This window comes from Lipotes vexillifer, unplaced genomic scaffold (assembly GCF_000442215.2).
Source record: "Lipotes vexillifer unplaced genomic scaffold, Lipotes_vexillifer_v1.1 scaffold977, whole genome shotgun sequence".
NCBI lineage: Eukaryota > Metazoa > Chordata > Mammalia > Artiodactyla > Lipotidae > Lipotes > Lipotes vexillifer.
The window spans coordinates 2,472,516-2,497,835 of record NW_006783088.1 but is presented as its reverse complement, the minus strand read 5'-3'; the positions used below and the strand labels follow the sequence as shown (position 1 = coordinate 2,497,835).

Below are 25,320 nucleotides of genomic sequence, written 5' to 3'. Positions count from 1 at the left end.
AAGAGAAGAGAGTAGAGCATTTCATGGCTATAATAAATCAAAGGGGGAAGTCGGAGCAGGAGAAATAAGAAACTTCCCTACCCTGGGCACAGGGACCTGCCAGGCGGCAGCCCCCGGCACCCCATGGCCTTCCCTCCTCCCTCCTGCATCCCTGGCTGGGGCCCAGATCTGGTGCCCTCTCCCCAGGCTGAGGCACCCCACCTGCCCAGAGATCCCCGTGGGCATCCAACAGCCCTTCTCATTGTGCATCCTGGAGGTCCAGCATCTCTCAGCTCTGCGCCTCTGTTTCTTCCAAACGGGCATGGAAATTCCCCAAGTCGAGTACTCCTCTGGGGAGGTGAAGGGTCAGACTGGCCAGCAGAGAGGGCTGAAGATGGGTAGTGTCCCTCCGGACAAGGACCCTCAGGGCATGAAGAGGCGGGGTGAGACATTCTGAGAACACCCAGTGGGAGAGTTGGACTGGGATGGACAAACCTCTGTGAGAGGAGATGGGAGAGCCAAAGCAAGAGGCAGGAGCGTGGAGCAGAGGTGGGGAGGGCCCTAGACCAAAAACAGGCAGGGCCTTGACCTCAACTCTGTCCCTGCACTTTCGCAAACCAAACCAGAGGCCCAGGGCATGGGGTCCCCGGTGCAGGGCAACAGGTACACACAGCCAGTGGAGGCACCACGTCTTCCTGGAGTGTCCACTCAGATAGAGACTGAGAGTGGAAACTTATTTTAAGAAAAGGGGAGGGGGAAGCCCACATATTTAAAAGGGTATAAATCTGTATGAATTTTTAAGATAAAAAGAAGGAATTTCAGAAATATTTTGGCTAGCTTTGGCCCCATTATGAGTCATGCCTCCAGATTCCCAGCTGCTGGGGAGACACAGGATGTCTCTACTCGAGCCCTCCTGAGACGGCGTGCTCGCTCCCTTACTCCAGGGGTCTCTGCTCTCACCGTGAGCAGATCCTCCTGGGCCCCTGTCCCGGGTCTCCTGGTGATGTCTCCTGGACAGCTGCCAGCCTAGAGCTTGGGGCTCCTGGGAGACAGCGGCAGGGTCTGGGATCCCTTTGAGCCTCTGAGATCACACCGCTTCACTCACAACCTTGTCAGGCAGATGAGATAAGAAAGTGGCTGTGACTGTTGGAGTCCAGGCTGCAGAGCCAGACAGACTGGGGAGCCTGCAGTGTGTGACCCTGGGCAAGTGATCTCGCCTCTCTGAGCCTCGGTTTCCCCATGTGGGAAATGCCTAACTTGAAAGTCTGCAATGAGGGACAAAGGAGGTCATGGAACAGGGCCTCGGGGTGATTGTGTGGCCGGCATCACACAGCGACCGCCACTCCAGTCTCCTCCCAGAAGCCCCCACTTCCTCCCTCCTTTCCCTTTCACCTGCTTGAGAACCTTTGCTCCCTGCTCTTCTCTGCACCCCCAGAGCCCCTGACCTCACTCTGACCTGTCCTGATCTGGGAGAGTACCGGCACTGGGGTTCCCAGCCCTACCCCAAGGCACTCCATCTGTGAGACGGAGACCTTAGAAGCCCAAACTCCTGCCCTGGCAGGACTCCCCACTTCTGCTTGCATACTTCCTGCCCTCCCAAGACATCCTCTTCCATGCTCAGACCGCCTGTTTTAACAACTAGTAACATTTACTAGGCACTCTACATACACAACATATTGTAATCCTTGCAGCTGCAGGTATTCTTATCCCCATTTCACAGATGAGGAAACCAAGGCTCAGAGGGGAGGAGTGACTGGTGTGAGGTCAGCTGGCTAGAGAGGGGCAGCTCTGAGCTGAGAACTCAGTTCTCTTGTCCACCAACCCAGGAGAAATCCTATGCAAACCATGAGGCAAAGCAGCGCCTCTTTGTTTGGAAGAAGACTTTGAGTCCTTTGGGATGCCACTGCTGCCCAGGATCACGGTCATGGCCTATTCCCAGCTCCCCTGTCCTGTCTCCATCACCAGAGTCTCCTGCTTCTCCTGGTCCAGGTTGTAGGATGCCAGAGTTAGAAAAATTCCAGCCTCAGGTGCCCATGAGAGCAAAGAGATTATAAAATCCAGAAAGGTGAGCAACCTCCTGAATCAAATGCTCCCCTTGGCTCCCTGCCCTGGACATGCACACCTAGCAGTGGCACTTAACTCCCCGGGGGAGACAGACCCAAGGGGGCAGTGTCTCCTGATGGTTAGAACCAGGGCATTGCTGCCAGACATTCATGGGTTTAAATTTCAACTTTGCAATCAAGAGACCACCCCCTGGGTAAGTGACTTAGTCCTAATATGGAGAGAAAGATGCCTCTCCTGACCTGGAGATTTCACAGAAGGGAAATTTGCTTCTAAAAGCCAAGCTTCGTCATGCATGGCCTCATTTAAGCCTCATTACAGCGCTGAGAAGTAGGTACTATTATTACTCCCATTTTACAGATGAAGAAACCGAAATGAAGGAGTCTTCCCAAGGTCACATGGCCTTGCAGTGGCTCAAACCTCAGTCCCCTGTGACTCCAAGTCAGATGCACTTACACTGCCTCGGGCAGGTTCCCCCTTCCTTTTTTCCTAGGAATTTTCCCTACCACCGCCAGCCCACAGGGTCAGAGGCCCTGAGTGGCAAGTAAACCTTGACTGGCTGGTGCTCAAGGGCTTGGCCCTGCCCAGCTGTGGCGCAGTCCCCAAATGCCTGACTGCTCTTTGCTCTTGGGTTGGGCTGGCCGGAGGGCTGCCTAGGCATACGCAAGGGGTTGGGCCCAGCTGCAGTGCGGACTCCCCCAGGCCCCTGCTGTACTATCTTGAGCATACCCTGCAACTATGTTGGTGTCTGACCCTCTCCTGGAGGAGGGGTGTAAGCCCTTCCAGGGGGCCTGCAGGGTGAGGCCAGGAAACCAAGAAGTTGGACTTACGCTTCTCACTTACTTGGGCCTCTTCCAAGGCCCTGGGAGAGGCCTCAGCAAATTTGTATTTGTGATTTTGTAATCTTTTTCTTAAAGAGGGCCCCCAGATTGTAGAGTTCCATTCCCCTCCCCACTTGCTTCCTGCTGGCTGGCTCTGTGACTTAAGGCAAGTCCCCCAATTTCCCATCTATACAACGGGGATGAAGCCTGGAGAGTCAGCGGGTGCAGCAGGGGCAATGCGAGGAACTCAGGGTACCCATCCTTTACAAAAGGCCCAGATGTACAGAGGGATTTCACCAGCCTGCACCTGTTCCATCCCTAACGGCCCTGGGGGGTAACTGGAGACTCCTACCCCCATGTTCCAGCTGCGATGACTGAGGTTTGGAACGGAACGAGCAGGCCGGAGCACCATCTCTCACTGCTCTCTGGGATCAACGCCCAGGATGCCGAGCCCCGGGTTGCAGGGAGGGGTCCGCTGCGCCGACCGTGGCTCGGGGAGCTGGGACCAGAGGGTGCGGGGGCGGGCTCGGCGGAGGCAGCGTCCCGCACAGTCTCACCGCAGGACCGACCTCGGCCCTTATCTGCTCGGGCAGCTTCCGCACCCCCATCCCAGCCCCCGCCGCAGGCCTGGCCCCCGCCTCCGCCTCCGGAGGGGCCGGCCCGGAGCGCCCCTCCCCCGAGGCCGCCCGCCCCCAGGGAGCGCCCGAGCTGCCGCGGGCTGCTGCCCAGCCGAGCAGAGAGGCGCCCGGCCCCCAGGTGAGGAGCCGGAAGTGATAACTCCTGGGAGGGGGGGCACCATCGCAGCGAGGCCCTCCCTGCCGCAGCGTGCCCACCCTAAGCAGACCAGACAGGGGCTTCCCATCCAGGCCGCCTCAGCCAAATCTGGGAGGGAGATGAGGGTCCCTTAAAGCCCCAAGGGACAGGAGGAGCGGTGGGGTTGCTCTGCACGGCGTTCTGAGGGGCACGACCCCCCGCCCCCATCCACCCACACGCGCACTAGCGTCCCAGGCCCAAGCGTGGGAGGGAAGAGAGAAGTGGAGACACCTTTGAGAAAGTGAAATGCAAGCCACAAACTGGAGGAGACGTGAGACGTCTGACGTCTGCCATGTACAACCCGCAATGGATAAACATCAAAATCACATAAAGGACTCTTGGAAATCCATGGGAAAAAACAGAAAACAAGTAATCCAACAGAAAAATAGATGAAAGACGTGAACAGGCCTTTTTACAGAAGAAGAAAACACAATTGTCCAATGAACACGTAAGGGATGCACAAGCTCATTGGTGATAAGGGAAATGCAAATGAAGGCCCCAATAAGATGCTATTTTATACCGTTTGACGGGCAAAAATTAACGAGTCTGACAGCACCAAGCTGGAGAAGAGGTGGCGCCACGGAATCTCCAGTGCGTTGTTAGTCAGAGTGCAACTCCCTACAACCTCTGGGGAAAACAATCTGGCCTTATCTTATAAATCTGAGGCCCAGCAGATCCCCCTCTAGGCTTAAAATCAAGAGAAACTTGGGCATGTGCTCCAAGAGACAGAAACGAAAACATTCAAAGCTGCACTGTTCTGAACAGCAAAAATCTAGAGAATAACCCAAATGCCCATGGACAAGAGAATGGGTAAATAAATTACAGAGGATTCATTCACACAGTGGCACATCGTTCAGTAGCGCAAGCAAATGAACCAGTTTCACCCCATATCGTGAATGAATCTTAGTACCCGTTATCGTTGAGTGAAAAAGCCAGTCCCAGAAGACAAATATTTTCTATGAAGTTCAAAACCAAGCCAAACCATACCTCTGTAAGAAACAATGTTGGTTCCTTCCTTTTCATACTTTTGTTATTAGGAGCTGACATGATTACCCACCTAAAAGACTCAAGAGTAATACTGAGAAATGATTAGAATCAGTAAGAAGATGTTGGCTTACCAGGTATCAAAGGGATACAGAAAAATAATTTGCCTTCCTGTGCACTACATTTAAAATGTAATGGGAAATATGTTCTTTTAAATACCCACAAAATGTAAAATACCTAAAAGTAAACTTACTAAGAGTTATGCAGGACCTGTATGAGAACAATTGTAAACATCACTCAATAACGTAAAAGAAAACCTTAAAAGAGCTTTTTTCCTTATTTAAAAAGAAAGGCCAAACTGGACAGAATATTGTCTGTTATGTTTATTAGGGGGAAAAAAGGACTGTTAACATTCCGATTCTCCCAAGAAGGAAGCAGTGAGATGGGATGGGGAAGGGGTAACAAGTAAGCGAGTCTATGAATAAACATAAATTAAATAAAAGCCCTGCGAAGGCTCAGATTACTGTGCATAGTGCATAGGAATTTCACCCCACTTTGTGCACCTGAGGCAGGAGAGGGGAAAGGGAGATATTAAATTCATTTGGATAGACTTCTATTCAGGATATAGGCAAGAGCTTGTCTTTCTTTCCAGAAGCCCACAGCGGGAATGGGGGTCGGGAGGGTGAAGATGTCCCATTGTGTTCAGGGTACAGGGCTCAGGGCTCCAAAGACACAACACTGAGGGCCTGGACAGACCCAGAAGGCTTCAGAGAGGAAGCGGCCTTGTAAACGGGCGGGATTTCAATCGACAGAGACGGTGGAAGGGGACGAACAGGCCAGGCCTGCCAGGGGTGGGGTGGGAGTTACAAAGTGGGTTGTAAAGGCAGAGAGGCCGGACAGAAAGTAGTGAGGCTGGGCTGCCCAAGGAAGAGTTGCTGAGGGTGGGGGAAGGGGGCTGCTGCGGAGTCACTGGGGCATCATCAGGCCAGGGCTGGAAATTCAGGGGAGAAAGCACCCCAGGAACTCACGAGGGAGCTAAGGCTGCCCTGAGAAGAGCAAGTTGAGAGAGGGTTAGGGTCACAGGGGTTCCAGAGGGGCAGGTCCAGTTTGGAGAGGCAGAGCTGGAGGCCACAGTAAAAGCGGCAGGGCCCTGGGTGAGCACTCAGCTCTGTGTCATCTCCTCAGGGTGACCTTGGGCACCCTGAGCCTCAGATGCCCTTCTACAAGAGATTGCTGCCTACCTGCAGCCCCCCCACGGAAAGCCCTGAGAAGGTGAAGCCCTGCTTTCTCACAGAAGGCCATACTCTGGAAGCAGAAGTAATGTGCCCATCCCAGAGCCTCTAGCTCTTGACCGCCAGAGGAGGGGGAGGGTTGTCAGAGCATCGGCAATGCCAACACCAGGCTGTGCTGGTCTCACAGCCGTCGCCTGGTCAGTAGGCCCAGAAGCAGTCCCACCTTCTAGAAATAGGGAGCTGAGACCTGGTTGCTGAGAAAGGCCAGATCAGAGAAATTGGTCTGCAGCCCCTCCAATCCCAGACGCCTCCCAACCACGCAGAGCCAAGCAGTGTCCAGGCTCACCCTTCCCTGCTGCGGTTTGTCTGCCCAGTGCCACGACCCAGAAAGACCCCGAGGCCTTCAACCAGTTGGTAAATGTGTTGGAAAACATTCATCTGTGCTCAGCGAGGAGTGGAGAGGGGTGGCCCCCACCCTGTGTCTTTATCTGTTCTTTTCATTACTGTAATACTTTCTTTATACACGTGTCCACACATGTAAATAATAATAACATCTAATCCTTAAGTAGAACTTCCCATGTGCCAGGCATTGTTCTAAGCATTTTCTGTGTTCATTCAATTTACACAGCTACTTGATATAGCAATCCATTTTACAGATGAGGAAACTGAGGCATAGGGAGTTGATTAATATATATATAATATATTTAACTTACATATGATATATATATAAAAGCTTTTACATCTTTTTTATATAATCGCATAAATTATGATCATATACATGTTTTAACATGTTTTTACAAATTTTCCTTTTATGTTTTTTTCTCCCCCCACCATGGAATCCATGTTACCATGCTGACGTGAGATCTTCTATATTTTTTATTTACTCACAATTATAAATGGACTTATATATGCTAATACCTATAATCACATGTACCTATACAAGTTTCCTTTTTGTCATTATTTTAAACTAGTGGATTATAGTAAAAAAAAATTTCTGCATCTCTCTTTTCTCACTCATCCATATTTGGAAGCCCCTGGCAGATCTAATTCACTGGTTTTCTTTGTTTGTTTTTTCCTCCAGAACTCTTCTTTTTATTTATTTATTTACCTATTTATTTATTTATTTATGGCTGCGTTGAGTCTTCGTTGCTGTGCGCAGGCTTTCTCTAGTTGCGGTGAGCGGGGGCTACTCTTCGTTGCGGTGCGCAGGCTTCTCACTTCGGTGGCTTCTCTTGTAGAGCACAGGCTCTAGGTGTGCAGGCTTCAGTAGTTGCGGCACATGGGCTCAGTAATTGTGGCACGCAGGGCCCTAGAGCACGCAGGTTTCAGTAGTTGCAGCACACGGGCTCAGTAGTTGTGGCACACGGGCTTAAGTTGCCCCGCAGCACGTGGGATCTTCCCGGACCAGGGCTCGAACCCGCGTTCCCTGCATTGGCAGGCGGATTCTTAACCACTGCGCCACCAGGGAAGCCCCTAATTCGCTGTTTTTAACAGCCACACACTAGTCCACCCATTGTCTTTCTACTTGGCCTTCCCGGCTCATGGTCATCCTCTAGAGTCCCATCCCCACCCCCCAATACATTAGGGAGTCTGATGGTGGAAATTCCAGGCCAGGTGAGAGGAAAGGGCAGTGAGAAGGCAGCAAGTGGTGTTTCTAGCTGGGTCTTGCCCATCCCCTTGCTGGTGGCCAGCAGCCCTCAGCATCTAGAGGCAGGAATGCTGACTGTGTTATTGTGAAATCATTTGTATATTGTGAAGTGCTTTGCATATGATGGAGCGATTTGCATATATGGGGGGGCGCATCTTAGAGATCCCTGAGCAGCATCCCTGAGTGTCTTCCTCCCTTTGCAAAGTAACCAGCTCAGGGCTTCCACTTCAGAACTCAGGGAGCAGAACAGGAGGGCGTCCCTCTAGACCTATGGGCCTGGTGGGTGAGGCAGATACGGGGCTTTCAGAGGAAAGCTGATCCCCCCTGGTAGGAGTTGGGGTTCGAGGAAGGGCAGATGTTGGAGTGTGAGGTGGAATCAGGCAACTGGTGCAGCCTGTGAGAGCCCTGTGCCCTCAGATCCCCCGGTAAGGGAGAGTGACACAGGAGGGACGAAGAAATTACCGCATGAGGCAGATGAGGGTCAGAGGCTGGGAGACTCCCATCCTGTCACTATCTCTGCCCCAGTGAGTACCCAAGTGCCCCTTGCTGAGTATTATATGGTCCTGGCTGAGAAGAATGCAAAGTGTAAATGCCAAGGCAGATTCCCATGACCCTATAAGTGAGAGGTGCTATCACATGCTCTGGGTTCAAGGACACCCAGGTTTGAATCGTGCTTCTGCCATCTGTGCTATTGTGTAACCCTGGGCTAACAGTATCCATCTCAATGGGATAGACTGAGGATTCAGGGAAACAATACAAGCAGAGTGAATGGCACGTCGTAGGTGTTCAGTAAATTGCAGTTATAATAATGCTATTGTTTGCTGCCCCAGTCTGAGGTGAGGGAAGCACAGAGCCTTTGCTCCCCCAGGTTTGGGGTTACCAGCAGCAGTGTCAGGCCACCGTGCATTGGACTCCAAAGGGTTACAAGCCCTGGAGACAAAGGCCTGAGGTTCCCAGTGAAAAACCAAAGCATAAAAATAATTCGATGAGTAAGAATAAAATTCCCTCTTCTGAGGTTCCCGGGGCTAGGCCCCTCCCTGCGGCAGTCACTTCCCCTTTCCCTTGCTCATGGAGGAGCCAGGCCGGGCTGACTCAGAGCAGGAGCGCCGCAGCCATCCTCCTACCCCGACCCCGTCCCGGGACGGCGCAGTCTGGCAGCAGAGCGCGCCCCCGTGCGGCCGAGGCTGGGACTGCCGCCCGAGAGAGGAAGCGGCGGGCTGACCCGCAAGCGCAGCCACCCAACTGCTCGCGGTCCCCGCGGGGCCGCCGTCTCCGCCCTGCGCAGCCGGACTGTGCTGGGTGCCCATGGGGCCCCTACTTCCGCCCGACCCTCCCCGCCGTCCCGGGCCCGCCCGAGCGGAAGTGCTCCAGCCTCCCGGGTCCCCCATGGCCTCGAGGCGGAAGCGCTCGCCCACCGCCGCTCCCCACGACCCCGCGGCGCTCGGCGCGTCGGGTTCCGGACAGGTCCCGTGTGACGTGGCCGCACGCTGGGGGCGGCTCCGGGCCGGGGGCCGGGCGGCCAGGCCGGGCGGGGCAGAGCCGGGGCGGGGCTCTATGCCGCAGCTGGATGGCCGGGGCCGTCCGGAGCGCCTCCGCCGCCGTCGCCGCCGCACGGTGAGTGACCGCCGCAACCCCAGGGCCAGAGCCCCTGACGAGACGGACTCTGCCGTTCCCCTTGCCCCCGACCCGGCCTGTCCAGATCAGACCTGGGCCTCTCGCCCAGAGCCCGGGAGTTAAACTTCCTTGGGCTCTTCTCCCCTGTCTCCCCACGCCTCGCTCCCCATCTCTCCCTCTCTCTCCGCCTCCGCATCCGTCTCTGGCTCTCACACTCTTGGCTCTCCCGCTCTTGCTTTCTGCTTTCCCTCTGCTCTCCGACTCTCTCGGTACCCCCTTTCCTGTCCCCAAACTTGTCCCCTGACCCGCCTCTGCCTCCAAGTCCGGCCTGGCGCAGTCCTGCCTTTGGTCCCCAGTGGAGCCCAGAGGGTTTCATCAGGGTTCCGTTAAGGCCTGGAGGTCCTAGACCCGAGCATTTTTTCCAGCTGCTTTCCCTCCCTCCCACCTCCATCAGCAGATGAGGAAACTGAGGCAAAGACATCACTGGCTCAAGGTCACAGCCAGCATGAGGCAGGGCAGACCACATTTAAACCTCATGCCTGAGTTTCCAGGTTGAACTTCCATCTTGGTTGACTCACATCCAGATCCTGTGATCCGCCTGCTGGGTACACTCTTGCTGCCTGGTGCTCCTGGGCTCCCGCAACATAAGGAGGGTTCTCTGTGCCTCTTCCATGCCAGGCACGCTCACCTGATTAGCAGGCTCATCTCATTTTCACCACTGTGTGAGGGAGGCAATACTTATCTCCCTGCTACAGACTAGGAGACTGAGGCTCAGAGAAGGGCTCTAGGGACTTGTCTGCAGTCAAGCAGCTGTAAATGCAGAGCACAAAGTCAAGGGCGGGTCTTCAAAGCCTGTGCTCTGCACATCTGTGAGGCAGCTCCTAACTGAAGAATCCTCTCTTCATTCCCACCTCCTGGCTGTCTCCGTGCCCCAGGGATATTGGACTCATTTCCTAGGAAGAAGCCCTGATGGTCTTGACCTAGCTCGGCTGCTTGGTTTCCCCACCTGCACCTCCTAACATTGCCCCATCAAGCTAGACTGTGCTGGCCGCCATCCCTGGGGGTGTCCTCACTGGGGCGCATCCTGGCAGCAAAGCCTCCCCTGGCAGCCAGACACCCAGCTGGGCCGCGCCTACCGGTGCCTGAGGGGAACCCAGCCAGCGCCTCACCCTGTCATTAAGGAGAGTTTAGCCTCAGGCGGACAGGCTGACACACAGCCTGGAACTGGCTCCCAGGGAAAAAATGTGTGCTCCTTGGGAGTGGGGTGCGGTGGAGCAGAGCCCGTTTGCTCTGTGCGTCCATCATTGGGCTCCTCAGAGGCCCTCGGGGAGGCAAGCAGGAGGGCGGGTGCCATGGCCACTGGGAGTGGGGGGAGGGTTAAGATGCCACGTTTCCTAAGCAGGTGTGCGGCCAAGGGTGGCAGCTCACGTAAGTGGCCTTTGTGTTTTTCAGCACGTGGCATGCCTGGATGTCCCTGCCCTGGTTGTGGCATGGCGGGACAGAGGCTCCTCTTCCTCGCTGCTCTTGCCCTAGAGCTCCTGGGAGGGGCTGGGGGTTCCCAGCAGGCCTTCCGGAGCCGGGGGGTGGCAGCGGCCTGTCGCCTGGACAATAAGGAAAGCGAGTCCTGGGGGGCCCTGCTGAGCGGAGAGAGGCTGGACACGTGGATCTGCTCCCTCCTGGGCTCACTCATGGTGGGGCTCAGCGGGGTCTTCCCATTGCTCGTCATTCCCTTGGAGATGGGGACCACGCTGCGCTCAGAAGGTGGGTGACCCTCCTCTGGCACCAAGGGGCAGCCGATGGCGTGGGAAACATGCTGCTGCTCTTCCTGGGAGAGCCGGGTCTCTGGTCCCGAGTGGCAGTGTGTCTGTGGTGGAGGGTGGGGACCCAGCACAATTCCTCACCTTGGTCCAGTGAGCCAGGGTGTGCCGTGCTCATTCGTTCATTAGTTTGTGCATCTGTTTATTCTGAAAGATGAAAGTCAGCAAACATTCACTGTGAAGCAAGAAACAAGGCTGGAAATAGGATGCCGGGCTGCCTGGTTTCAAATCTTGGCTCTGCCACTTACCATTTGGGTGGTATTGGGCAAGTTCCTTAACTTCTCTCTGCCTTAAGCTCCCAACCTTAAACGTGAGGATAATAATAGTATCTACCTCATAGGCGTTATTGTGACGATTAAATGAACTAACGTAGGCAAAGCACTTAGGAGATGGCCCCGGTGCAGGGACGGGGCTCCGTGTTTGCGAGCCAGTGCTGGGCGTCGCGCTGCCTCTCGCTTCAGCCCCTGCTCACAGTGCAAGAGGGCACTCAGACCCAGAGCCCCTGGGGCGGCCTCACCCAAGAACACGTGAGAGGCTGGTAGCTGGCCTGCCTCTGGGGAGGGGGGCTGGGAGGTGGGTGCAGGCCTGGCAGAGGCTTTTCCTTGGCTGCGCATGTGTCCATAGGTGACATGCTATAATGAAAGCTAAAGAAGATCAGATGGGGAGCTGCTAAAAATGCATGTGCCTGTCACCCCCACCCAAGAGTATGACATAGTAGGTCTGGACCAGGCCCCGGGAATCTTTGAAATGAGGGTCCCCCAGGGGCTCATGCTGCCTGCCAGGCTCCAGGAACTGTTCATTCAACAGATGGTTATGAACGCAACTGTGCCAGGCACTGGGCTGAGGGCTGGTGCCCCAGCTGTGAACAGGGCCCTCTTCTACTGTCTTGGCCTGTGTATCAGTTCAGCCCCTCTCATAGCATCCCTGAGAGGCCAACCTAGGGAGGACTTGGATTATTAGCTCTATTTTACAAATGGGGAAGCACAGGCACAGAGAAGTTCTTGGAGGAGCCCAAGGTCACACAGCCTGGAAGCAGCAGCTTCCCCCGGGATCCCACCCCACCACCAAGCTGCCTCTTCCTCCTGGGCCTCAGTTTGTCTGTCAAACCAAGGGTTTCGATACGGCCCCCTGAGGGCACTTCTAACGCTGGATGTTGCACGTCTGCACAAGTCCTCAAATCTCTGCCACTTTTCTGAGAAGAGAAACATTCCCACTTAATAAGCACTTGCTATATGTATTGTTGTTTAATTCAGGGGTCCCCAGCCCCCGGGCCGCACAGCAGGAGGTGAGCGGTGGGCGAGCGAGCGAAGCTTCGTCTGCCGCTCCCCCTCGCTCGCATTACCACCCCCGTCTGTGGGAAAATCGTTTTCCACGAAACCGGTCCCTGTTGCCAAAAAGGTTGGGGACCGCTGGTTTAATTCACACAAGATCCCTATCAGTTAGATACAATTGTCCCCAGTTTACAGATGATGAAATTGAGTCCCAGAAGTAATCTGCCCAAGGTTACCAGCTGGTGGGTTGGGGAGCTGGGACCCGTCAGGCCCCCAAGCCCAGTCTCTTAACCCTGAGGCAGTAGTGGCTCCACAGTCGGCCTGCAGGTCGTGGTGTGTTCCTGCTGGGCACCAGCCCTTACTGGGGCTGAAGGGTTGGGGACCCAGGAAGGCCAGCAGCCCAGGTCCAGCCTCCTGGAGACTTGCAGTCTGGTTGGGACCACACTAGGAGCCCAGTAAGCTGGGTGGGGCAGAGGTCAGGCCAGGGGCTCTGGTGCCCCAGCTCCCAGATCCCACATCTCTGCCTTGTAGCTGGGGCCCGGCGCCTGAAGCAGCTGCTCAGCTTTGCCTTGGGGGGACTCCTGGGCAATGTGTTTCTCCACCTGCTGCCCGAGGCGTGGGCCTACACGTACAGTGCCAGCCCTGGTGAGTGAGACCACAGGCCGGGGGCAGGAGGGTGGCTGGCAATAGGTGGGAACTGGTGCCCATGCCAAGGGGTGGCCTAGGCCCTGCCTGCTCTGCAGAATGACTGTGAGGGGGTTCTGGACGTCTGGCAGGGAACTTGTCCTGGTCCCAGTGCCCTAGTCCCTATGGGAGTTCCTGGGGCCCAACTGCCCCACCAGCCAGTCCTGGCACCCTGCCCCCGTCACTGCCCTGGACTAGGTCCCATCCCAAGTAGCCCCCCTTCTGTGCCCTGGCTTGGCCTGGTGTGTCAGTGCTGCCCCCTGCAGGTGGTGAGGGGCAGAGCCTGCAGCAGCAACAGCAACTGGGACTGTGGGTCATTGCTGGCTTCCTGACCTTCCTGGCGCTGGAGAAGATGTTCTTGGACAGCAAGGAGGAGGAGACTAGCCAGGTGAGCCCCAAACCCCAGAGGCTACCCAGGTCAGCCTCTGCTCTGTGGTGGTGCCAGGGCCTGGAGGCCCAAGTTCTGAGTCAAGCCCTGAAAAGAGGGTCTCTTGGCCCTCTCCTGGGAGCTCTGGGAGGCTGGGCCAGCTTGTTTGGAAGGATCTGGGCATCAGCCCCTGCCGTGGCTTGTTCTCATAGACTAAGAGTGAGAGCAGTGTGGGAGGCAGAGGGTCTGCTGGGTTTGGGGGCACCCGGCTGGTTGAGCAGCAGAGTCCAGCCAGGTAAAAGGGGTGTTCCCTTTTTATCTGTTCTCCATCTTTCACTCCCTTTCTGTCCACCCTGGCCAAGTGGGGGGCATCTAATGTCACATCTCCCTCCTTCTCCTGGCCCTAGGCCCCCAGCAAAGACCCTGCAGCTGCGGCCGCGCTCAGTGGAGGCCACCATCTGGCCCAGCCAGCTGCAGGGCCCGGCCTGAGCGCCGCGGTCCGGAACATCAAAGTGAGTGGCCCGCCCAGGGACCCCTCCTCCTGCAGCCGCCCCACCCCAAGTGGCCGGCCCAACTCAGCCCTGCCTGCCCGGCTTAACCCAGCTTTCTCTCCCCTCGCCCAGGTCAGTGGCTATCTCAACCTGCTGGCCAACACCATAGACAACTTCACCCACGGGCTGGCTGTGGCTGCCAGCTTCCTTGTGAGCAAGAAGGTGAGTGGGGCTGGGGCAGTGGGACGCAGGCCCTTCGGTGGGAAGGGTGGTGCCTGCGTTAACCAGTGGGCTCCGCCTCCAGAATAGGTCCCCAGGCATCTCCTTGCTCCCTCCATCACAGCACCCTCAACTTCGCCTCCCTGCTGCTCTCCTGGACACGGCCTCCTTCTGTCTCCACCACCGACTGGTCTGTTCTTGCTGCGAACACTCCTTGTTGGGATCACAGGCCTCTGCCAGGCTGCTATGCTTGGCCCCTGCCTGCTTCTAGATGCTTCTCCCCCCCACCTCCTCCCTCTGCCCTCTGCGCTTTGGCCCCAGGGTCTGCCTACTCTTGAACTGGCCAACCTCTCTCCCCTCTGGTAGCCTCCAACTCACTGCTGCCTCTGCTTGGAATGTTCTTTCTTCCACTCTTGGAACTGCTATAGCTCCTCATCCCTCAGGCTTCAGCTTAAAGTGCACGTTCTCAAAGAGGCCTTTGCTGATCCCTCACCTCAGTTAGGCCCATCATGTCCCATGGCACCCAGTCCATCCTTTCCGCATAGCACCTGTCATGGTGTGTAATCACATGGTTCTTTGTTTACTCAATCCTTGCCTCTCCACTCCAGGCTGTTAGCTTCTTGGGGGCAGGTTCCTTGTCTGTTTTATTCGCTGCGATATCTCTAGCAGCCAGATGGTACCCAGCCAGGGCACCCAGAGCAGAGTAAATGTTTGTAGAATGAGCAGACAAGTGGGTGCCCTAGCCCTCGGCACAGACCCCACAGACTCCCTCCCCTCCCTGCAGATCGGGCTCCTGACCACCATGGCCATCCTTCTGCATGAGATCCCCCATGAGGTGAGTGCCAGAGGGTTCCCATGATCGGCCATGTGGGTGTGGAGCTGGGGGCAGGGATTTGGGGTGGGGCTACCCAGCAATGGTGGGCTTGGGCGGCTGGGCCACAGAGGCCTGGAGCTGCTCAGCCTACTAGGCTGCAGCCACCGTTTCAGCTGTGCTCCAGCATCCTCGGGACGGGGGACCCAGCCAAGGGGATGCGGGCTGGGGCACGGGGTGGTCCCAGCTACAGGGCGGGTGCAGGGGGCTCGTTGTGCGTGTCCATGCCTGAGATGCTCAGGGGATCTGGCCCCACTGGGGCCCAGAGTGATCGTCTGGACCTCCCCTCAGGTGGGCGACTTTGCCATCCTGCTCCGGGCCGGCTTTGACCGATGGAGCGCAGCCAAGCTGCAGCTCTCGACGGCCTTGGGGGGCCTGCTGGGCGCCTGCTTCGCCATCTGTACGCAGTCCCCCAAGGGAGTAGGTACGGGCGTGGTGGGTGGTGGCGGTCAGCAGAGGGGCCCCAGCCAAAGGGCACAGCTGCCCTGACCCTGGTGTCCAGGCCAGGTTCTGCCCCACATCCACCCCGCGGGAGGGAGTGTAGTACACATGGCTCCCCTGGACTCCCAGCCAGTCAGGGCTTCTCCTGCTGCAGAGGAGACTGTGGCCTGGATCCTGCCCTTCACCTCTGGCGGCTTTCTCTACATCGCCCTGGTGAACGTGCTGCCCGACCTCTTGGAGGAAGATGACCCATGGTGAGCTACCCACTGGCACTGCCATTCGCAGGGCCTCTGCCCCCCGCGTCTCGGCCAGTGCCACCCCCTGAGCCCCTGCCCCTCTCCCCACAGGCGCTCCCTGCAGCAAGTGCTTCTGCTCTGCACGGGCATTGTGGTGATGGTGCTGTTCTCGATCTTCGTCGAGTAACTGTCCCTGACGCCCCACCCCCTGCACAGCAATAATAGACTCAGATCGACTCTGTGACCGTGTGTGTGTGTGTGTGTGTGTGTGTGTGTGTGTGTGTGTGTGTGTGGCAGACAGCAAGCGAGTCCTCCGAACTGACAAGAGGACAGGGTGTGTGTGTGGTGTGCACATGACCGTGTGCAAGACCGACACTGTGATCCCTCGTGTGCTGGGCCCAGGGCCCGATGCCCACGCCTGCCCCCAGCCACATGGCGGTCTTCTCTCCTTGCCCCCGTCACCTTGCACCCCCTGGAGTCGGCAGTGAGGAACAGGAACACTGGTCCCAAGCAGAGGCCTCTGCCCACCAGGACGCCAGGAGGAGTGGGAGCAGCCCAAGGAGCCCAGGGCTGCAGGGAGCCCCAGAGCTGTCTCCTGCTGGGGCCTCATGGGTCCCTGGCCTGAGGAAGTGAACCTCTCTGCACATGCACGCAGCCCTGGGCAGCCAGGAACCAAGACTGGGGCGCCTCCTCTCTGCTGTGTCCAGTGTTCTGGCCCTTCCTTCACCAGCTCCAAGGCCAAAGAAAGGAGAGGCAGGTGCTCGTGTAGCCCCCAGCACCACTCAGCACTGACAGTTCTACCCCTCCCAGCATGGAGCCGGGAGATGCTTTCTAAGACCTTTTCCCCCTGGCTGCTTGCCCTGGCCCAGCTCCTGTTCCCCCAGGGAATGCTCCCTGGCAACGCCAGCGGCTCTGCCACCTCCAGCTGCCAAACAGCAGCCAGCAGGGCAGTGAGCAGCCCCGGGCCAGAGGCTTCCCAGTCGGCTAAGGGATGCTCGTGCCAGCACAGGGTCCAGGCAGACACTCGGGGGGCGGGAAGAGAGTGAGCAGTGGCTGCCCCACCACCACCCCTGGCCCGGGCCCCTTTTCCTGTCCCACTGTGGGTGGGGCTAGGCGGGGGTGGCGAGAGCTCCACGTTGTCAGCACTCAGGAATGTGCTCTGGGGATGCTGAAGCCATAATCCCCAGCTATTTCCCTTGGCTGACGCCCAGGTACTCAGCTGGCCCACTCCACAACCAGGCTCCAGCCCTGCTACTTGACCGTGGGCGTCTTGAGAGTAGCCATCAAGAGGGTCTGAATGGTTTTACGGCAGTTTTGCTGTGGTTCCATTTGTATCTGTAAATACCTGTTCTATAGATGAGATGCAAATAAATATACACAAACTGGCTGCCTCTGTTCTGCATACCAGAGCCCATGGTCAAGCAGGGCTTTTCCGGCCACCCCGTGCTCCGGCCAGGTTGGCTGCTCTGCGGGCCCAGCTCCTGCAGGCCGCCCAGCTGGTCTCCACCGTCATCCCCACCTTCTGGGCCTCCTGCTTCGTCTCTGAGCTGTTACTTTTGGGGTGCTTCAGAACAGGGGATACATTTCATGTTTCCCTGGTTTATTTTGTTGTTAGCTTTTTATGCCAATAAAACAAGCCTGGCTCTAGGCCATTATAGCCCGCGTCACCCCCAAGGGTGGTGCCCTCATAGACCTACGAACCAAGGGCTTTTTCCTGGCCTGCCCCCTGAGTAATTTTAACCGCGGAAGGGAGCTCCATCCACAAAGTCATCTCCAGGTTTGGCCTCTATGAAATATTTTTCATTAAAAAGAAAGAAAAAATGAGATCTTTATTCTAAACCATACCCTTACCGCCAATGAATATGCTGAGAATGAAGACAGCATCAGGCCCCGGGGGAGCTGCTCCCCCAGTGCTGCTAAGAGACAGCAGAAGGGGGAAGTGGAGTCCCACTTCCTCTCCTACCTTCAGCAGCCTGTTGGCGGACAGCGCGTCCGCGCCACATCACGCAGGCTGTGAAGCCCAGATGGGCTGTATCCTCAGCTGGGAGTGCCTGACTCAGTACTTTCAGCAAAAAGGGCTCTGCTTCACCCGATTGTGACACGCCCAGGACCTGGTGGCCTGACAGAAGCGAGGAAGGAACCCAGGGCTGTCCTGGCAGTCCCCACCTCCCCTGAGCAGGCCCTGGGGCTCCTCGCGTGCTGGGTGACAGATGCACGTGAAGTCATGGCACTCTGCCCGCTGAAGGAGGCAGTGGGGCCCCATTTATAAATGAGGACCCCAAGGTCAGGGTTGAGGGTGGTGCTTGCAGCTTCACGCAGGTGGGCGCAGGGGGTCGGGGTGAGAGATACAGGAGCAGGGGCAGCTAAGCCCAGGACAGGGCCAGAACAAGAGCACTTCTGAGGCTGTGCTGAGGCTCCTCCAGGGGATGGGAAGTCGGTGGGATCACCAAGGACAGCGCAATGGGGGTGCACCCTGATACTCTGGATGGCGGCTTGGAGGCGGTGGGACTACAGAGAGGGGAACTCCAGACAGGCCGGCAGTCAGTAGCTCTGTGACTGTGGGCATGTCCCTTCAGGGGAAGTGATGGGAAAAGGAGGGTAAAGGGCTTCTGCCAGGGGGCAAGTGAGAGCTGATGGAGAGTTCTAAAGGGCTGCTGCTTTGAAAGGCCATTCAGGGGGTGGTTAAAGCAGCTAAGACAGCACAACATAAACTAGGCTTTATTCTTAGTCCTGGGTTTGACGCCTAGCTGTGCCATCTAAGAGTTGTGCAATCCTGGACCAGTTGCTCGAAATGCATCTATAAAGCGGGGCTACCCTATTGGTAGTTGCTGTGATTAACTAGATAAAACCATGCACATGACCTGCATAGCATGTGGCTCAGGGTGAGCGCTCAGTGAACGGTGAACCACGAGGTCAGGTTCCAGGTCGGAGACAGAAGAGGATGAGCAAGATGGTAAAGGAAGCTGACAGGATGTGGGGCTGACGGCAGAACTGGGGGTGGGAGAGAACACGGCATGACCACGCTTAGGCCTAGAAGGGCTCTTGGAGTAGACCTTGCTCAACGTTCATTTTTCAGCCAGAGGAAACGGGCCAACAGCTAAAAGGGACGTGTAGAGAAACAGGAGGCTTGGGGGCCAGGAAACAAGGGAGCAAAGACCCAGGGCTTTATAAGGAAGTGAGGCCTAGGGCCAGAGCACCAAAATTCAAAAAAGAAGGGAAAAACTAGTCTGGCTTCCCTTCAGGCCTCTCACACTAGAGCTGCAGCACCACAGGCCTCAAAAGCTCAGAGAGGCGGGTCAGGGAATGTGGAGAGAGAGAGGTCTGGAGGGACATGATGGGGGAGGCAGAAGACCCCGGGGAACAACTGTGGCACACGCCCACCCCTCCAAGAGGGCCTCAACCCGACAAGGCGTTTGAGGCCCTCAGCTGTCTCAGGTAGCAGCACCTGGGAAAGGGGCCTCCTGCATCTGCCCCTACTCCTCTACCCAGAGCCCAGGGAAGGCGAGCCAGACAGGTGGTGGCAGGAACCTGAAACCATCCTTTATTACGAATTTTAACCAGCAAGAGGCCAGAGAAGAGGTGTGGCAGGCGACCCCTCAGGCGTAGTACTGCAGGTTGGCTTTCTTCTTGGCCTGCACCTCCAGGATGCCCTCCATGTAGTCCTCGTGGGTGAGCTCTGTGGCGCCCCTGCGCAGCGCGATCATGCCCTGCACCCAGGACAGACAGGCTCTAGGGTGCCTCCCCAGACCCCCGCTCGGCTCCCAGAGGCCTCCACCTTCTCAGCCTCTTCCCCTCAGCAGCCTCCAGCAGCCTGCCCAGGGGAGGAGGCACAAAGCGCCCAGCCACTCGGCCCACCACTCACCGCCTCCACACACACGGCCTTGCACTGGGCCCCGTTGAAGTCGTCTGTACAGCGGGCCAGCTCCTCGTAGTTCACGTCAGGGCTGGGAGGTGGGGAGGTATCACAGGGCTCAGCCACTTACGGGAGTGGGTGGGGGAGCCCAAGTCCTCCCACGTGCCTCCGTCAAGCAGCGAGGCCAACTCGCCGCCATCACGGGCGACTCCCTTCCCCACTGTGCCTTGTTCTCTTCTCCACACGAGGGGGAGAGGAACGGAGGAAGGTCAAAGCAGATTAGACCAAGTTACTCCTAGTGTCTCCTGAGCGCTACCATTCTAGAAGTCTGCGCCCGAGACTCGGGAATTCAGCCTGAGGCAGAGGAACAGGAGGTTGTGGAGACAAAAGAGCCATCTCTGTCTCCCAAGCAGCATGGGCCCTGAATCAGCACAGCGCTGCTGCTGCCACTTACTGATCTCATGCGCCAAGTACTGCACTTGACACTGCCGCAACCCCGAGAGGTAGAGTATCCCCAAGTCCCAGATAAGAAAACAGGCTTAGAGAGGTCACGCCACCTCCTGATGGTCACACAGATCTGAACCCAGGTCCACCTGGCCCCTGGCAGGACTGCCCAGGGCCATACTGGGCTGCGTTCATCTGCTGGGGCAGGGGTGGCCAGGAAACAGGGCTTCCAGCCTGCACACCTTCCGACCATGGGGGAGGGCTGTGGGGGGGGGGTGTGTGCAGGTGGGCCCAAAGGAGCAGAGCACCTTCAGTTGGGGCCTGGGCCCCAGCACGATTCTCTGTCGGGCACCTGGGGAGAAATGGAGGCCAGTGTGTGGAACAGCGCTCGGTGTGAAAGGGACATGGAGAGGGGGAGAAGCTAGGCCTGGGGAAGGTCAGTACAAAGAGGACAGAGACAGCTCTGCTGCTGCCCCTTCAGGTCTCAGCGCCTTGCTCGTGTCTTTGCCCACCTGACATTCATCTTTCGGGAGTGGATCTGCATGATTCTGGCCCGGGCCTCCTCGTTGGGCATCGGGAACTCGATCTTACGGTCCAGGCGGCCTGAGCGGAGCAGGGCAGGGTCCAGGATATCCACCCTGTTAGTGGCTGCAATTACCTGAGCAACAGGAGAAGCGGAAACTTGAAGGGTTCACAGACAGGCAACCGTCACGGCCACGACGGGCAAAGAGGTAGCTCAGGGTCCATATGAAACGGCAGCGAATTTTCAACACCGACCCCAACTCTAATTCTAGCTCCATCAGCTAGATGACAGAGAAGATCCCCTGACCTCTAAGCCCCACGTTCTTCACCTGCGAAGCGACAATACTCACCTTCACCTGGGTGTTCGGCTGGAACCCGTCCAGCTGGTTCAGAAGCTCGAGCATCGTCCTCTGCACCTCCCGGTCCCCGGCCTTCTCACTGTCAAAGCTGGGGCACACAGGAGGTCCAACACACTGGTGAGGACACAGCTCGGGACAGCCCTCTCCTCAACCGCCAGAAGCCCAACCCAACCCATCCAGGGCGGGGCAAAGTCTCACTCAACTTGGGGCCCCCAGCCCAGGGACCAGCACAGAAATGGTGTCAGGGACTGGAGAAGCTCCTAAGAGCAGGTGCTGGGCTTAAGATAAAACAGTGAGCGAAACCCACTGCCTGGCCTATGACCCTGATGAACATGCCATCATACCTGAGGTAAAACTTAGAAATACAGAGATCTGGCCCAGACTTGGCACATAACAGGGAGCCCAGGCAAGCGTCCCTGAGGAAGTGTCCCCTCAGGCTGAGATCTGAAGGCTGAAAACACATCGACTGGGCAACCAGCCAATGGAGAACAGGGGAAAAAGAAAAGCACATTCCAGAGAGGAAACAGCAGGTGCAAAATCTCTCCCACCAGACTGGGCCTGCAAACTGAGGGGACACTGTGGAGAGAGTCCAGAGGGAAGTGGAGGGGGGAAGGCAGGGACAGGATGAAGCTGGAGGGGAGCAGGGGCAGCCACACGGGGGCCTTGCAGGCCATGGCAAGCCCAGCATTTACCCCAAGAAGCAATGGGGAGGCCCAGGAAGGAAAAGCAGGATCTGTTTGCGTGAGGGACCGTGGGTGCAGCTGAGTGAAGTTTTGAAAGGAACATGCTGGCAGCTGTGAGGAGAAAGGATGGTCAGGGGAAAAGAAACGAAGCAGGGAGGCTACTTAGAAGAGAATTTAAGAAGTACAACCACAAGAACAGAGCCTCCACCATCCCAGGGGGAGTAGGGAACAGGGTGGGAGAGCTGGAATTGACAACAATCCCCTTGGTGGCACTCAGCACCCCCTTACCGCTTGGTGCCGATGGCATCCAGCTCATCAATGAAGATGATGGATGGAGCTTTCTCCTTGGCCAGGGCAAAGGCATCCCGGACTAGCTTGGCACCATCCCCAATGAACATCTGCACCAGCTGGGGGCCAGCCAGCTTCAGGAAGGTGGCCTGGGGCGGGGGTGGGGTTGACAGGTCAGGCCAAAGGCACAATGAGAAGCCCCTTTGATCTGAGCCCATTGGCAGAGCTTTAGCCTCCTCATCCCTCCCAAAGCACTCACCTTGGTCTGTGCAGCACAGGCCCGGGCCAGCAGGGTCTTCCCCGTACCTGGGGGCCCGTACATTAGCACCCCCTTTGGAGGCTGGATCCCTAAGTTCTCAAACTTCTCCTTGTGGTTCATTGGCAGGACGATGGCCTCCACCAGCTGCCAGGAAGAAGTCCTGGGTGAGGACAGTGAAGCCCTGTGGGCTCCTACAGCCCAACCCTGAATAGCTTCAACCCCTACCTGTAACCCTCCTACTCCAATTCACAGACCCTGCCCTCTCCTTCCCCCACATCCAGAGGACACAGAATGCTCGCTCCCATCGCGGCTGGCCATGGACTCCCCAGCAACAGATGGATATGGCAGAAAAGACACTGGGCCAAGAAAAAGGAGACTGAGTTCCAGTCCTGGCTCTGGCCCTAATCTTCTGTGATCCTGGGCAAGTCATTCAGTTTAGGAGATCTCAGTCTCCTAGACTGTTACATGGTCTCCTCCTTGCCTCCCAAGAATACTATGAGGATAAGAGGCACACTGGGGGAAAGTGCTCTGGTCACTGAAGTAGAGAAATACAAAAGGCTGGTGAGGCTGCCATGCCTCCTTCACCTCCTGAATCTGCTTATCCAGGCCCCCGATGTCACTGTATTGCTCTGTGGGCCTCTCGTCCACCTCCATGGCCTTCACCCGCGAGTCATATTCTGTGGGCAGGGTCTCCAGGATCAGATAGGAGTCTTTGTTCACACCCTAGGGACACAGCACAAAGACTTCAGATTTGTCTCAGCTCAAGGCCTACCTAAGTGGCTGGGTGACAGGTGTCTACAGAATGAAAGGCAAGATACGAGAGTGGGCAACACAAGAATCAAAAAGCAGGCAGACATGCTCTCAGACTCTGCAGGCTGCTCTGCAGACATTCAGGACCAACAATGACCTGGGCCTGGGGCAGGGGCTCAGCTAATCAGTGGGAGAAACCTCACTGGAAAAGCCCTGCCTGGGCTCAGGGACACCGCTCACCACCAAGTCTCCTGGCTTCAGCTTTTCAGCATCCACCAACCCAATCACAGGCAGGAAGTATGTCTGTAGGAAAGATTCCAGGTGCAGCCTCAGTTACTGCCCTTAGTAAGGCTCCCTGTCCCACATCCACCCCTCACCCTCCTCAGTTCTCCTATGGCTGGGCCGGCCTCACCTGTCGTGTAGAGGTTTTGATCACTGCACACTTGCCCTTCCTCTGGGAATCCAGGTCAATATTGGCACCATCTTCCTCTTGATCGTTAGGATCAACATCTAGAAGCTGGGAAAGGAAAAAGCTCAGATCAAGCCCAGCTCAGTTCCTTGAACTCTCCAGAGCCCAGTGCTTCTGAGGCTGAGACAATCTCTACACTGGCAGGGCTGGCCATCCCTACCTCACTCCTCAGACCAGCCCTGAGCCCAGCAAAGGTGTGGTTAATAAACCAGATTAGTAAGATCTCTGCTCAGGTGCTGCTTCTCTGCAGAGCCCATCTACCCCCAGGGAAAAATAACCAGTAGGAAAGGAAACATGTGAGGCTCCCAAGGCTTTTTCAGGCCCTATATATCTCCCCGGAAATGCACACTGGAGAGGAAACCCTAAGAGGTTTAGCTCTTATATGCAATTTAGGCCTCAAAACACCTACCCACTCTTTACCCAGTGGGCCCATCACAGGCTGTCCCAAGCCCCACTGACCCCTCTCTTCCCCTCCACATACACACACACCTCGATGACGTTGGAGACCAGGTACGGCAGAGTCTTGTTCACTTTGATTTTCTCACTGTTCTCTTTGATTTTGTCCTTCATGGCTTGGAGCTCGTGGGTGACTCGCAACACTTCGCTCTTCATGATCTGGGATGAGGGTGATTGGAGGCAAATATTCAGCTTTAGCTCAGCTTATCCTAGGGCCTTGTAATTGGTGAGCCTTATCCAGGCTGCCCGGGGGGACCCTCCTGCCCGCCTTCACTCAGCTCTAAGGCTCTCTGAATGCTCAGCACCTGTGTCCACAACCAGCAGAGGTCAGAACAGGAGACCAGTGTGAAAACCTCCTGGTGAAGTTTTAGTTGTACTAAAGGGAAAAGAGCAAGACTTTGAGTCACGCAAACAGATTTTAGGCTCTGCCTTTTGTTACAGGCTGCGTACTTCACCACAGTAAAACAAACAAACAAAAACTCTGAGCCTCAGTTTCCTCATCTGTAAAATGGGGATTTCCTAAAAGGATTCTTGAGAGGAATACTTAAAGACCTTGCTGGGAAAGGCAGTCTTGTGATTCCTTCTCTCAGGCCTGGTTTCCCATCACCCAGTCCCTCTTCTAGTCCCTTTTAAAGCTTAGTTTTCTTTTTTCCTGGTCCGAGAAGGAAACCGCGGTCCCCACGCCTCGCCTAGGGAGGCCGAGAACGACGTGAGCGAGGCAGGTGGATCACCAGGGCCTGCTGTGTGCGGGCTTCACTGCCTGACATAGGGGCTGTGCGCCCACCTTGATTTCACTGTCCAGCAGCCGCGTGCGCTGGATGATCTCTTCTGTGGACATCTTGAGTACCTCCTCCCCGATTCCATCTTGCTGTGCAAAACAAATTCGTCTTTCTTAAAGTCAGGTTAGTTAACTCAGGACTGCGAGTAAGCCCACTCCCAGCCTCAGTTAGCCCACTCCCCGCCCATAAAACCAGAATGGAGTCGGGACGCCTGCCCACATCCCAAGCGGTACCAACCCCGGGACCGGGCTAGACCTTGAACCCCACCCCCACCCCCCGCCACCGCCTCCGCTTCCGACACGTGCGTCTCTCCACTGGCCCCAGCTCCAGAGCCCCCAGCTCTCCCGGCGCGCACCTCAGCCTCATCCCACACTGTCGCCATCTTCTCCTGCCGAGTCACTGGACTCTCGAGTTTCGGCAGCAGATTCACCCTCTGCAGGAGAAGGCCGAAGATCAGACTGGGCAGTAGCCGGGGCGAAAGGTTAATATTATCTCTCCTCACGCCTGCTCTTGATTAGTGCCAGACTCCTCCAAGTCCTGACTCTTGACGAAACTAGCTTCGGCCAGTTGCCACGGCGAAACTGCTTCTCCGACTTAAAAGATGAAGCCGAGGCCACAGAACCCGCCCCCACGGCTCCTGAAATGTTCTCGCCCCAGTCCTGTTGATGCCGGCGCGAGAGGCGAATTTGCTATTGGCTGGCACGAGCAGTGGGGCGGGGCCTGGATAACAAATGGAAAGGAGAGAGAGAAAAGACGAGAGCGCCCCGCAGGGCCCTTGGGAAATGTAGTCCTAATCTGGCGGGTAACTGAAAGAGTGCTTTTGAAGGGGGTTTTCAACCTCAAAATCTGGCCCAGTTAGGAATTAGGGGATTCCCCAAAGTGGGTGGGCCTCGTCCAATCAGTTGAAGG

General features: G+C 56.6%; 2 protein-coding genes across 4 annotated transcripts; one reads left to right on the top strand and one right to left on the bottom strand.

Moving 5' to 3' along the window:
* The first annotated feature begins 10,612 nt into the window (after positions 1-10,612).
* On the top strand, positions 10,613-15,736 carry SLC39A13 (solute carrier family 39 member 13). Of its 3 annotated transcripts, none has more exons than XM_007455733.1 (9): positions 10,613-10,913; positions 12,772-12,885; positions 13,191-13,312; positions 13,699-13,803; positions 13,915-14,004; positions 14,786-14,836; positions 15,164-15,296; positions 15,468-15,567; positions 15,661-15,736. In XM_007455733.1, exons 1-9 carry the CDS (start codon positions 10,613-10,615, stop codon positions 15,734-15,736), a joined length of 1,092 nt encoding a protein of 363 aa, XP_007455795.1. The 3 variants fall into 3 exon arrangements, with proteins under 3 accessions (XP_007455795.1, XP_007455794.1, XP_007455796.1); XM_007455732.1 differs by having other exon boundaries at positions 15,447-15,567; XM_007455734.1 differs by lacking the exon at positions 13,699-13,803.
* Positions 15,737-19,067: 3,331 nt separating this feature from the next.
* Positions 19,068-25,026, bottom strand: PSMC3 (proteasome 26S subunit, ATPase 3). The gene is made up of 12 exons (XM_007455731.1): positions 24,767-25,026; positions 24,417-24,500; positions 23,666-23,791; positions 23,120-23,224; positions 22,948-23,010; positions 22,543-22,680; positions 21,958-22,101; positions 21,699-21,847; positions 20,719-20,815; positions 20,359-20,504; positions 19,412-19,493; positions 19,068-19,256 (listed from the first exon to the last, which is right to left on the bottom strand). The coding sequence occupies exons 1-12, from the start codon at positions 24,791-24,793 to the stop codon at positions 19,146-19,148; spliced, it is 1,272 nt and encodes a 423-aa protein (XP_007455793.1). The 5' UTR covers positions 24,794-25,026; the 3' UTR covers positions 19,068-19,145.
* Positions 25,027-25,320: the final 294 nt, after the last annotated feature.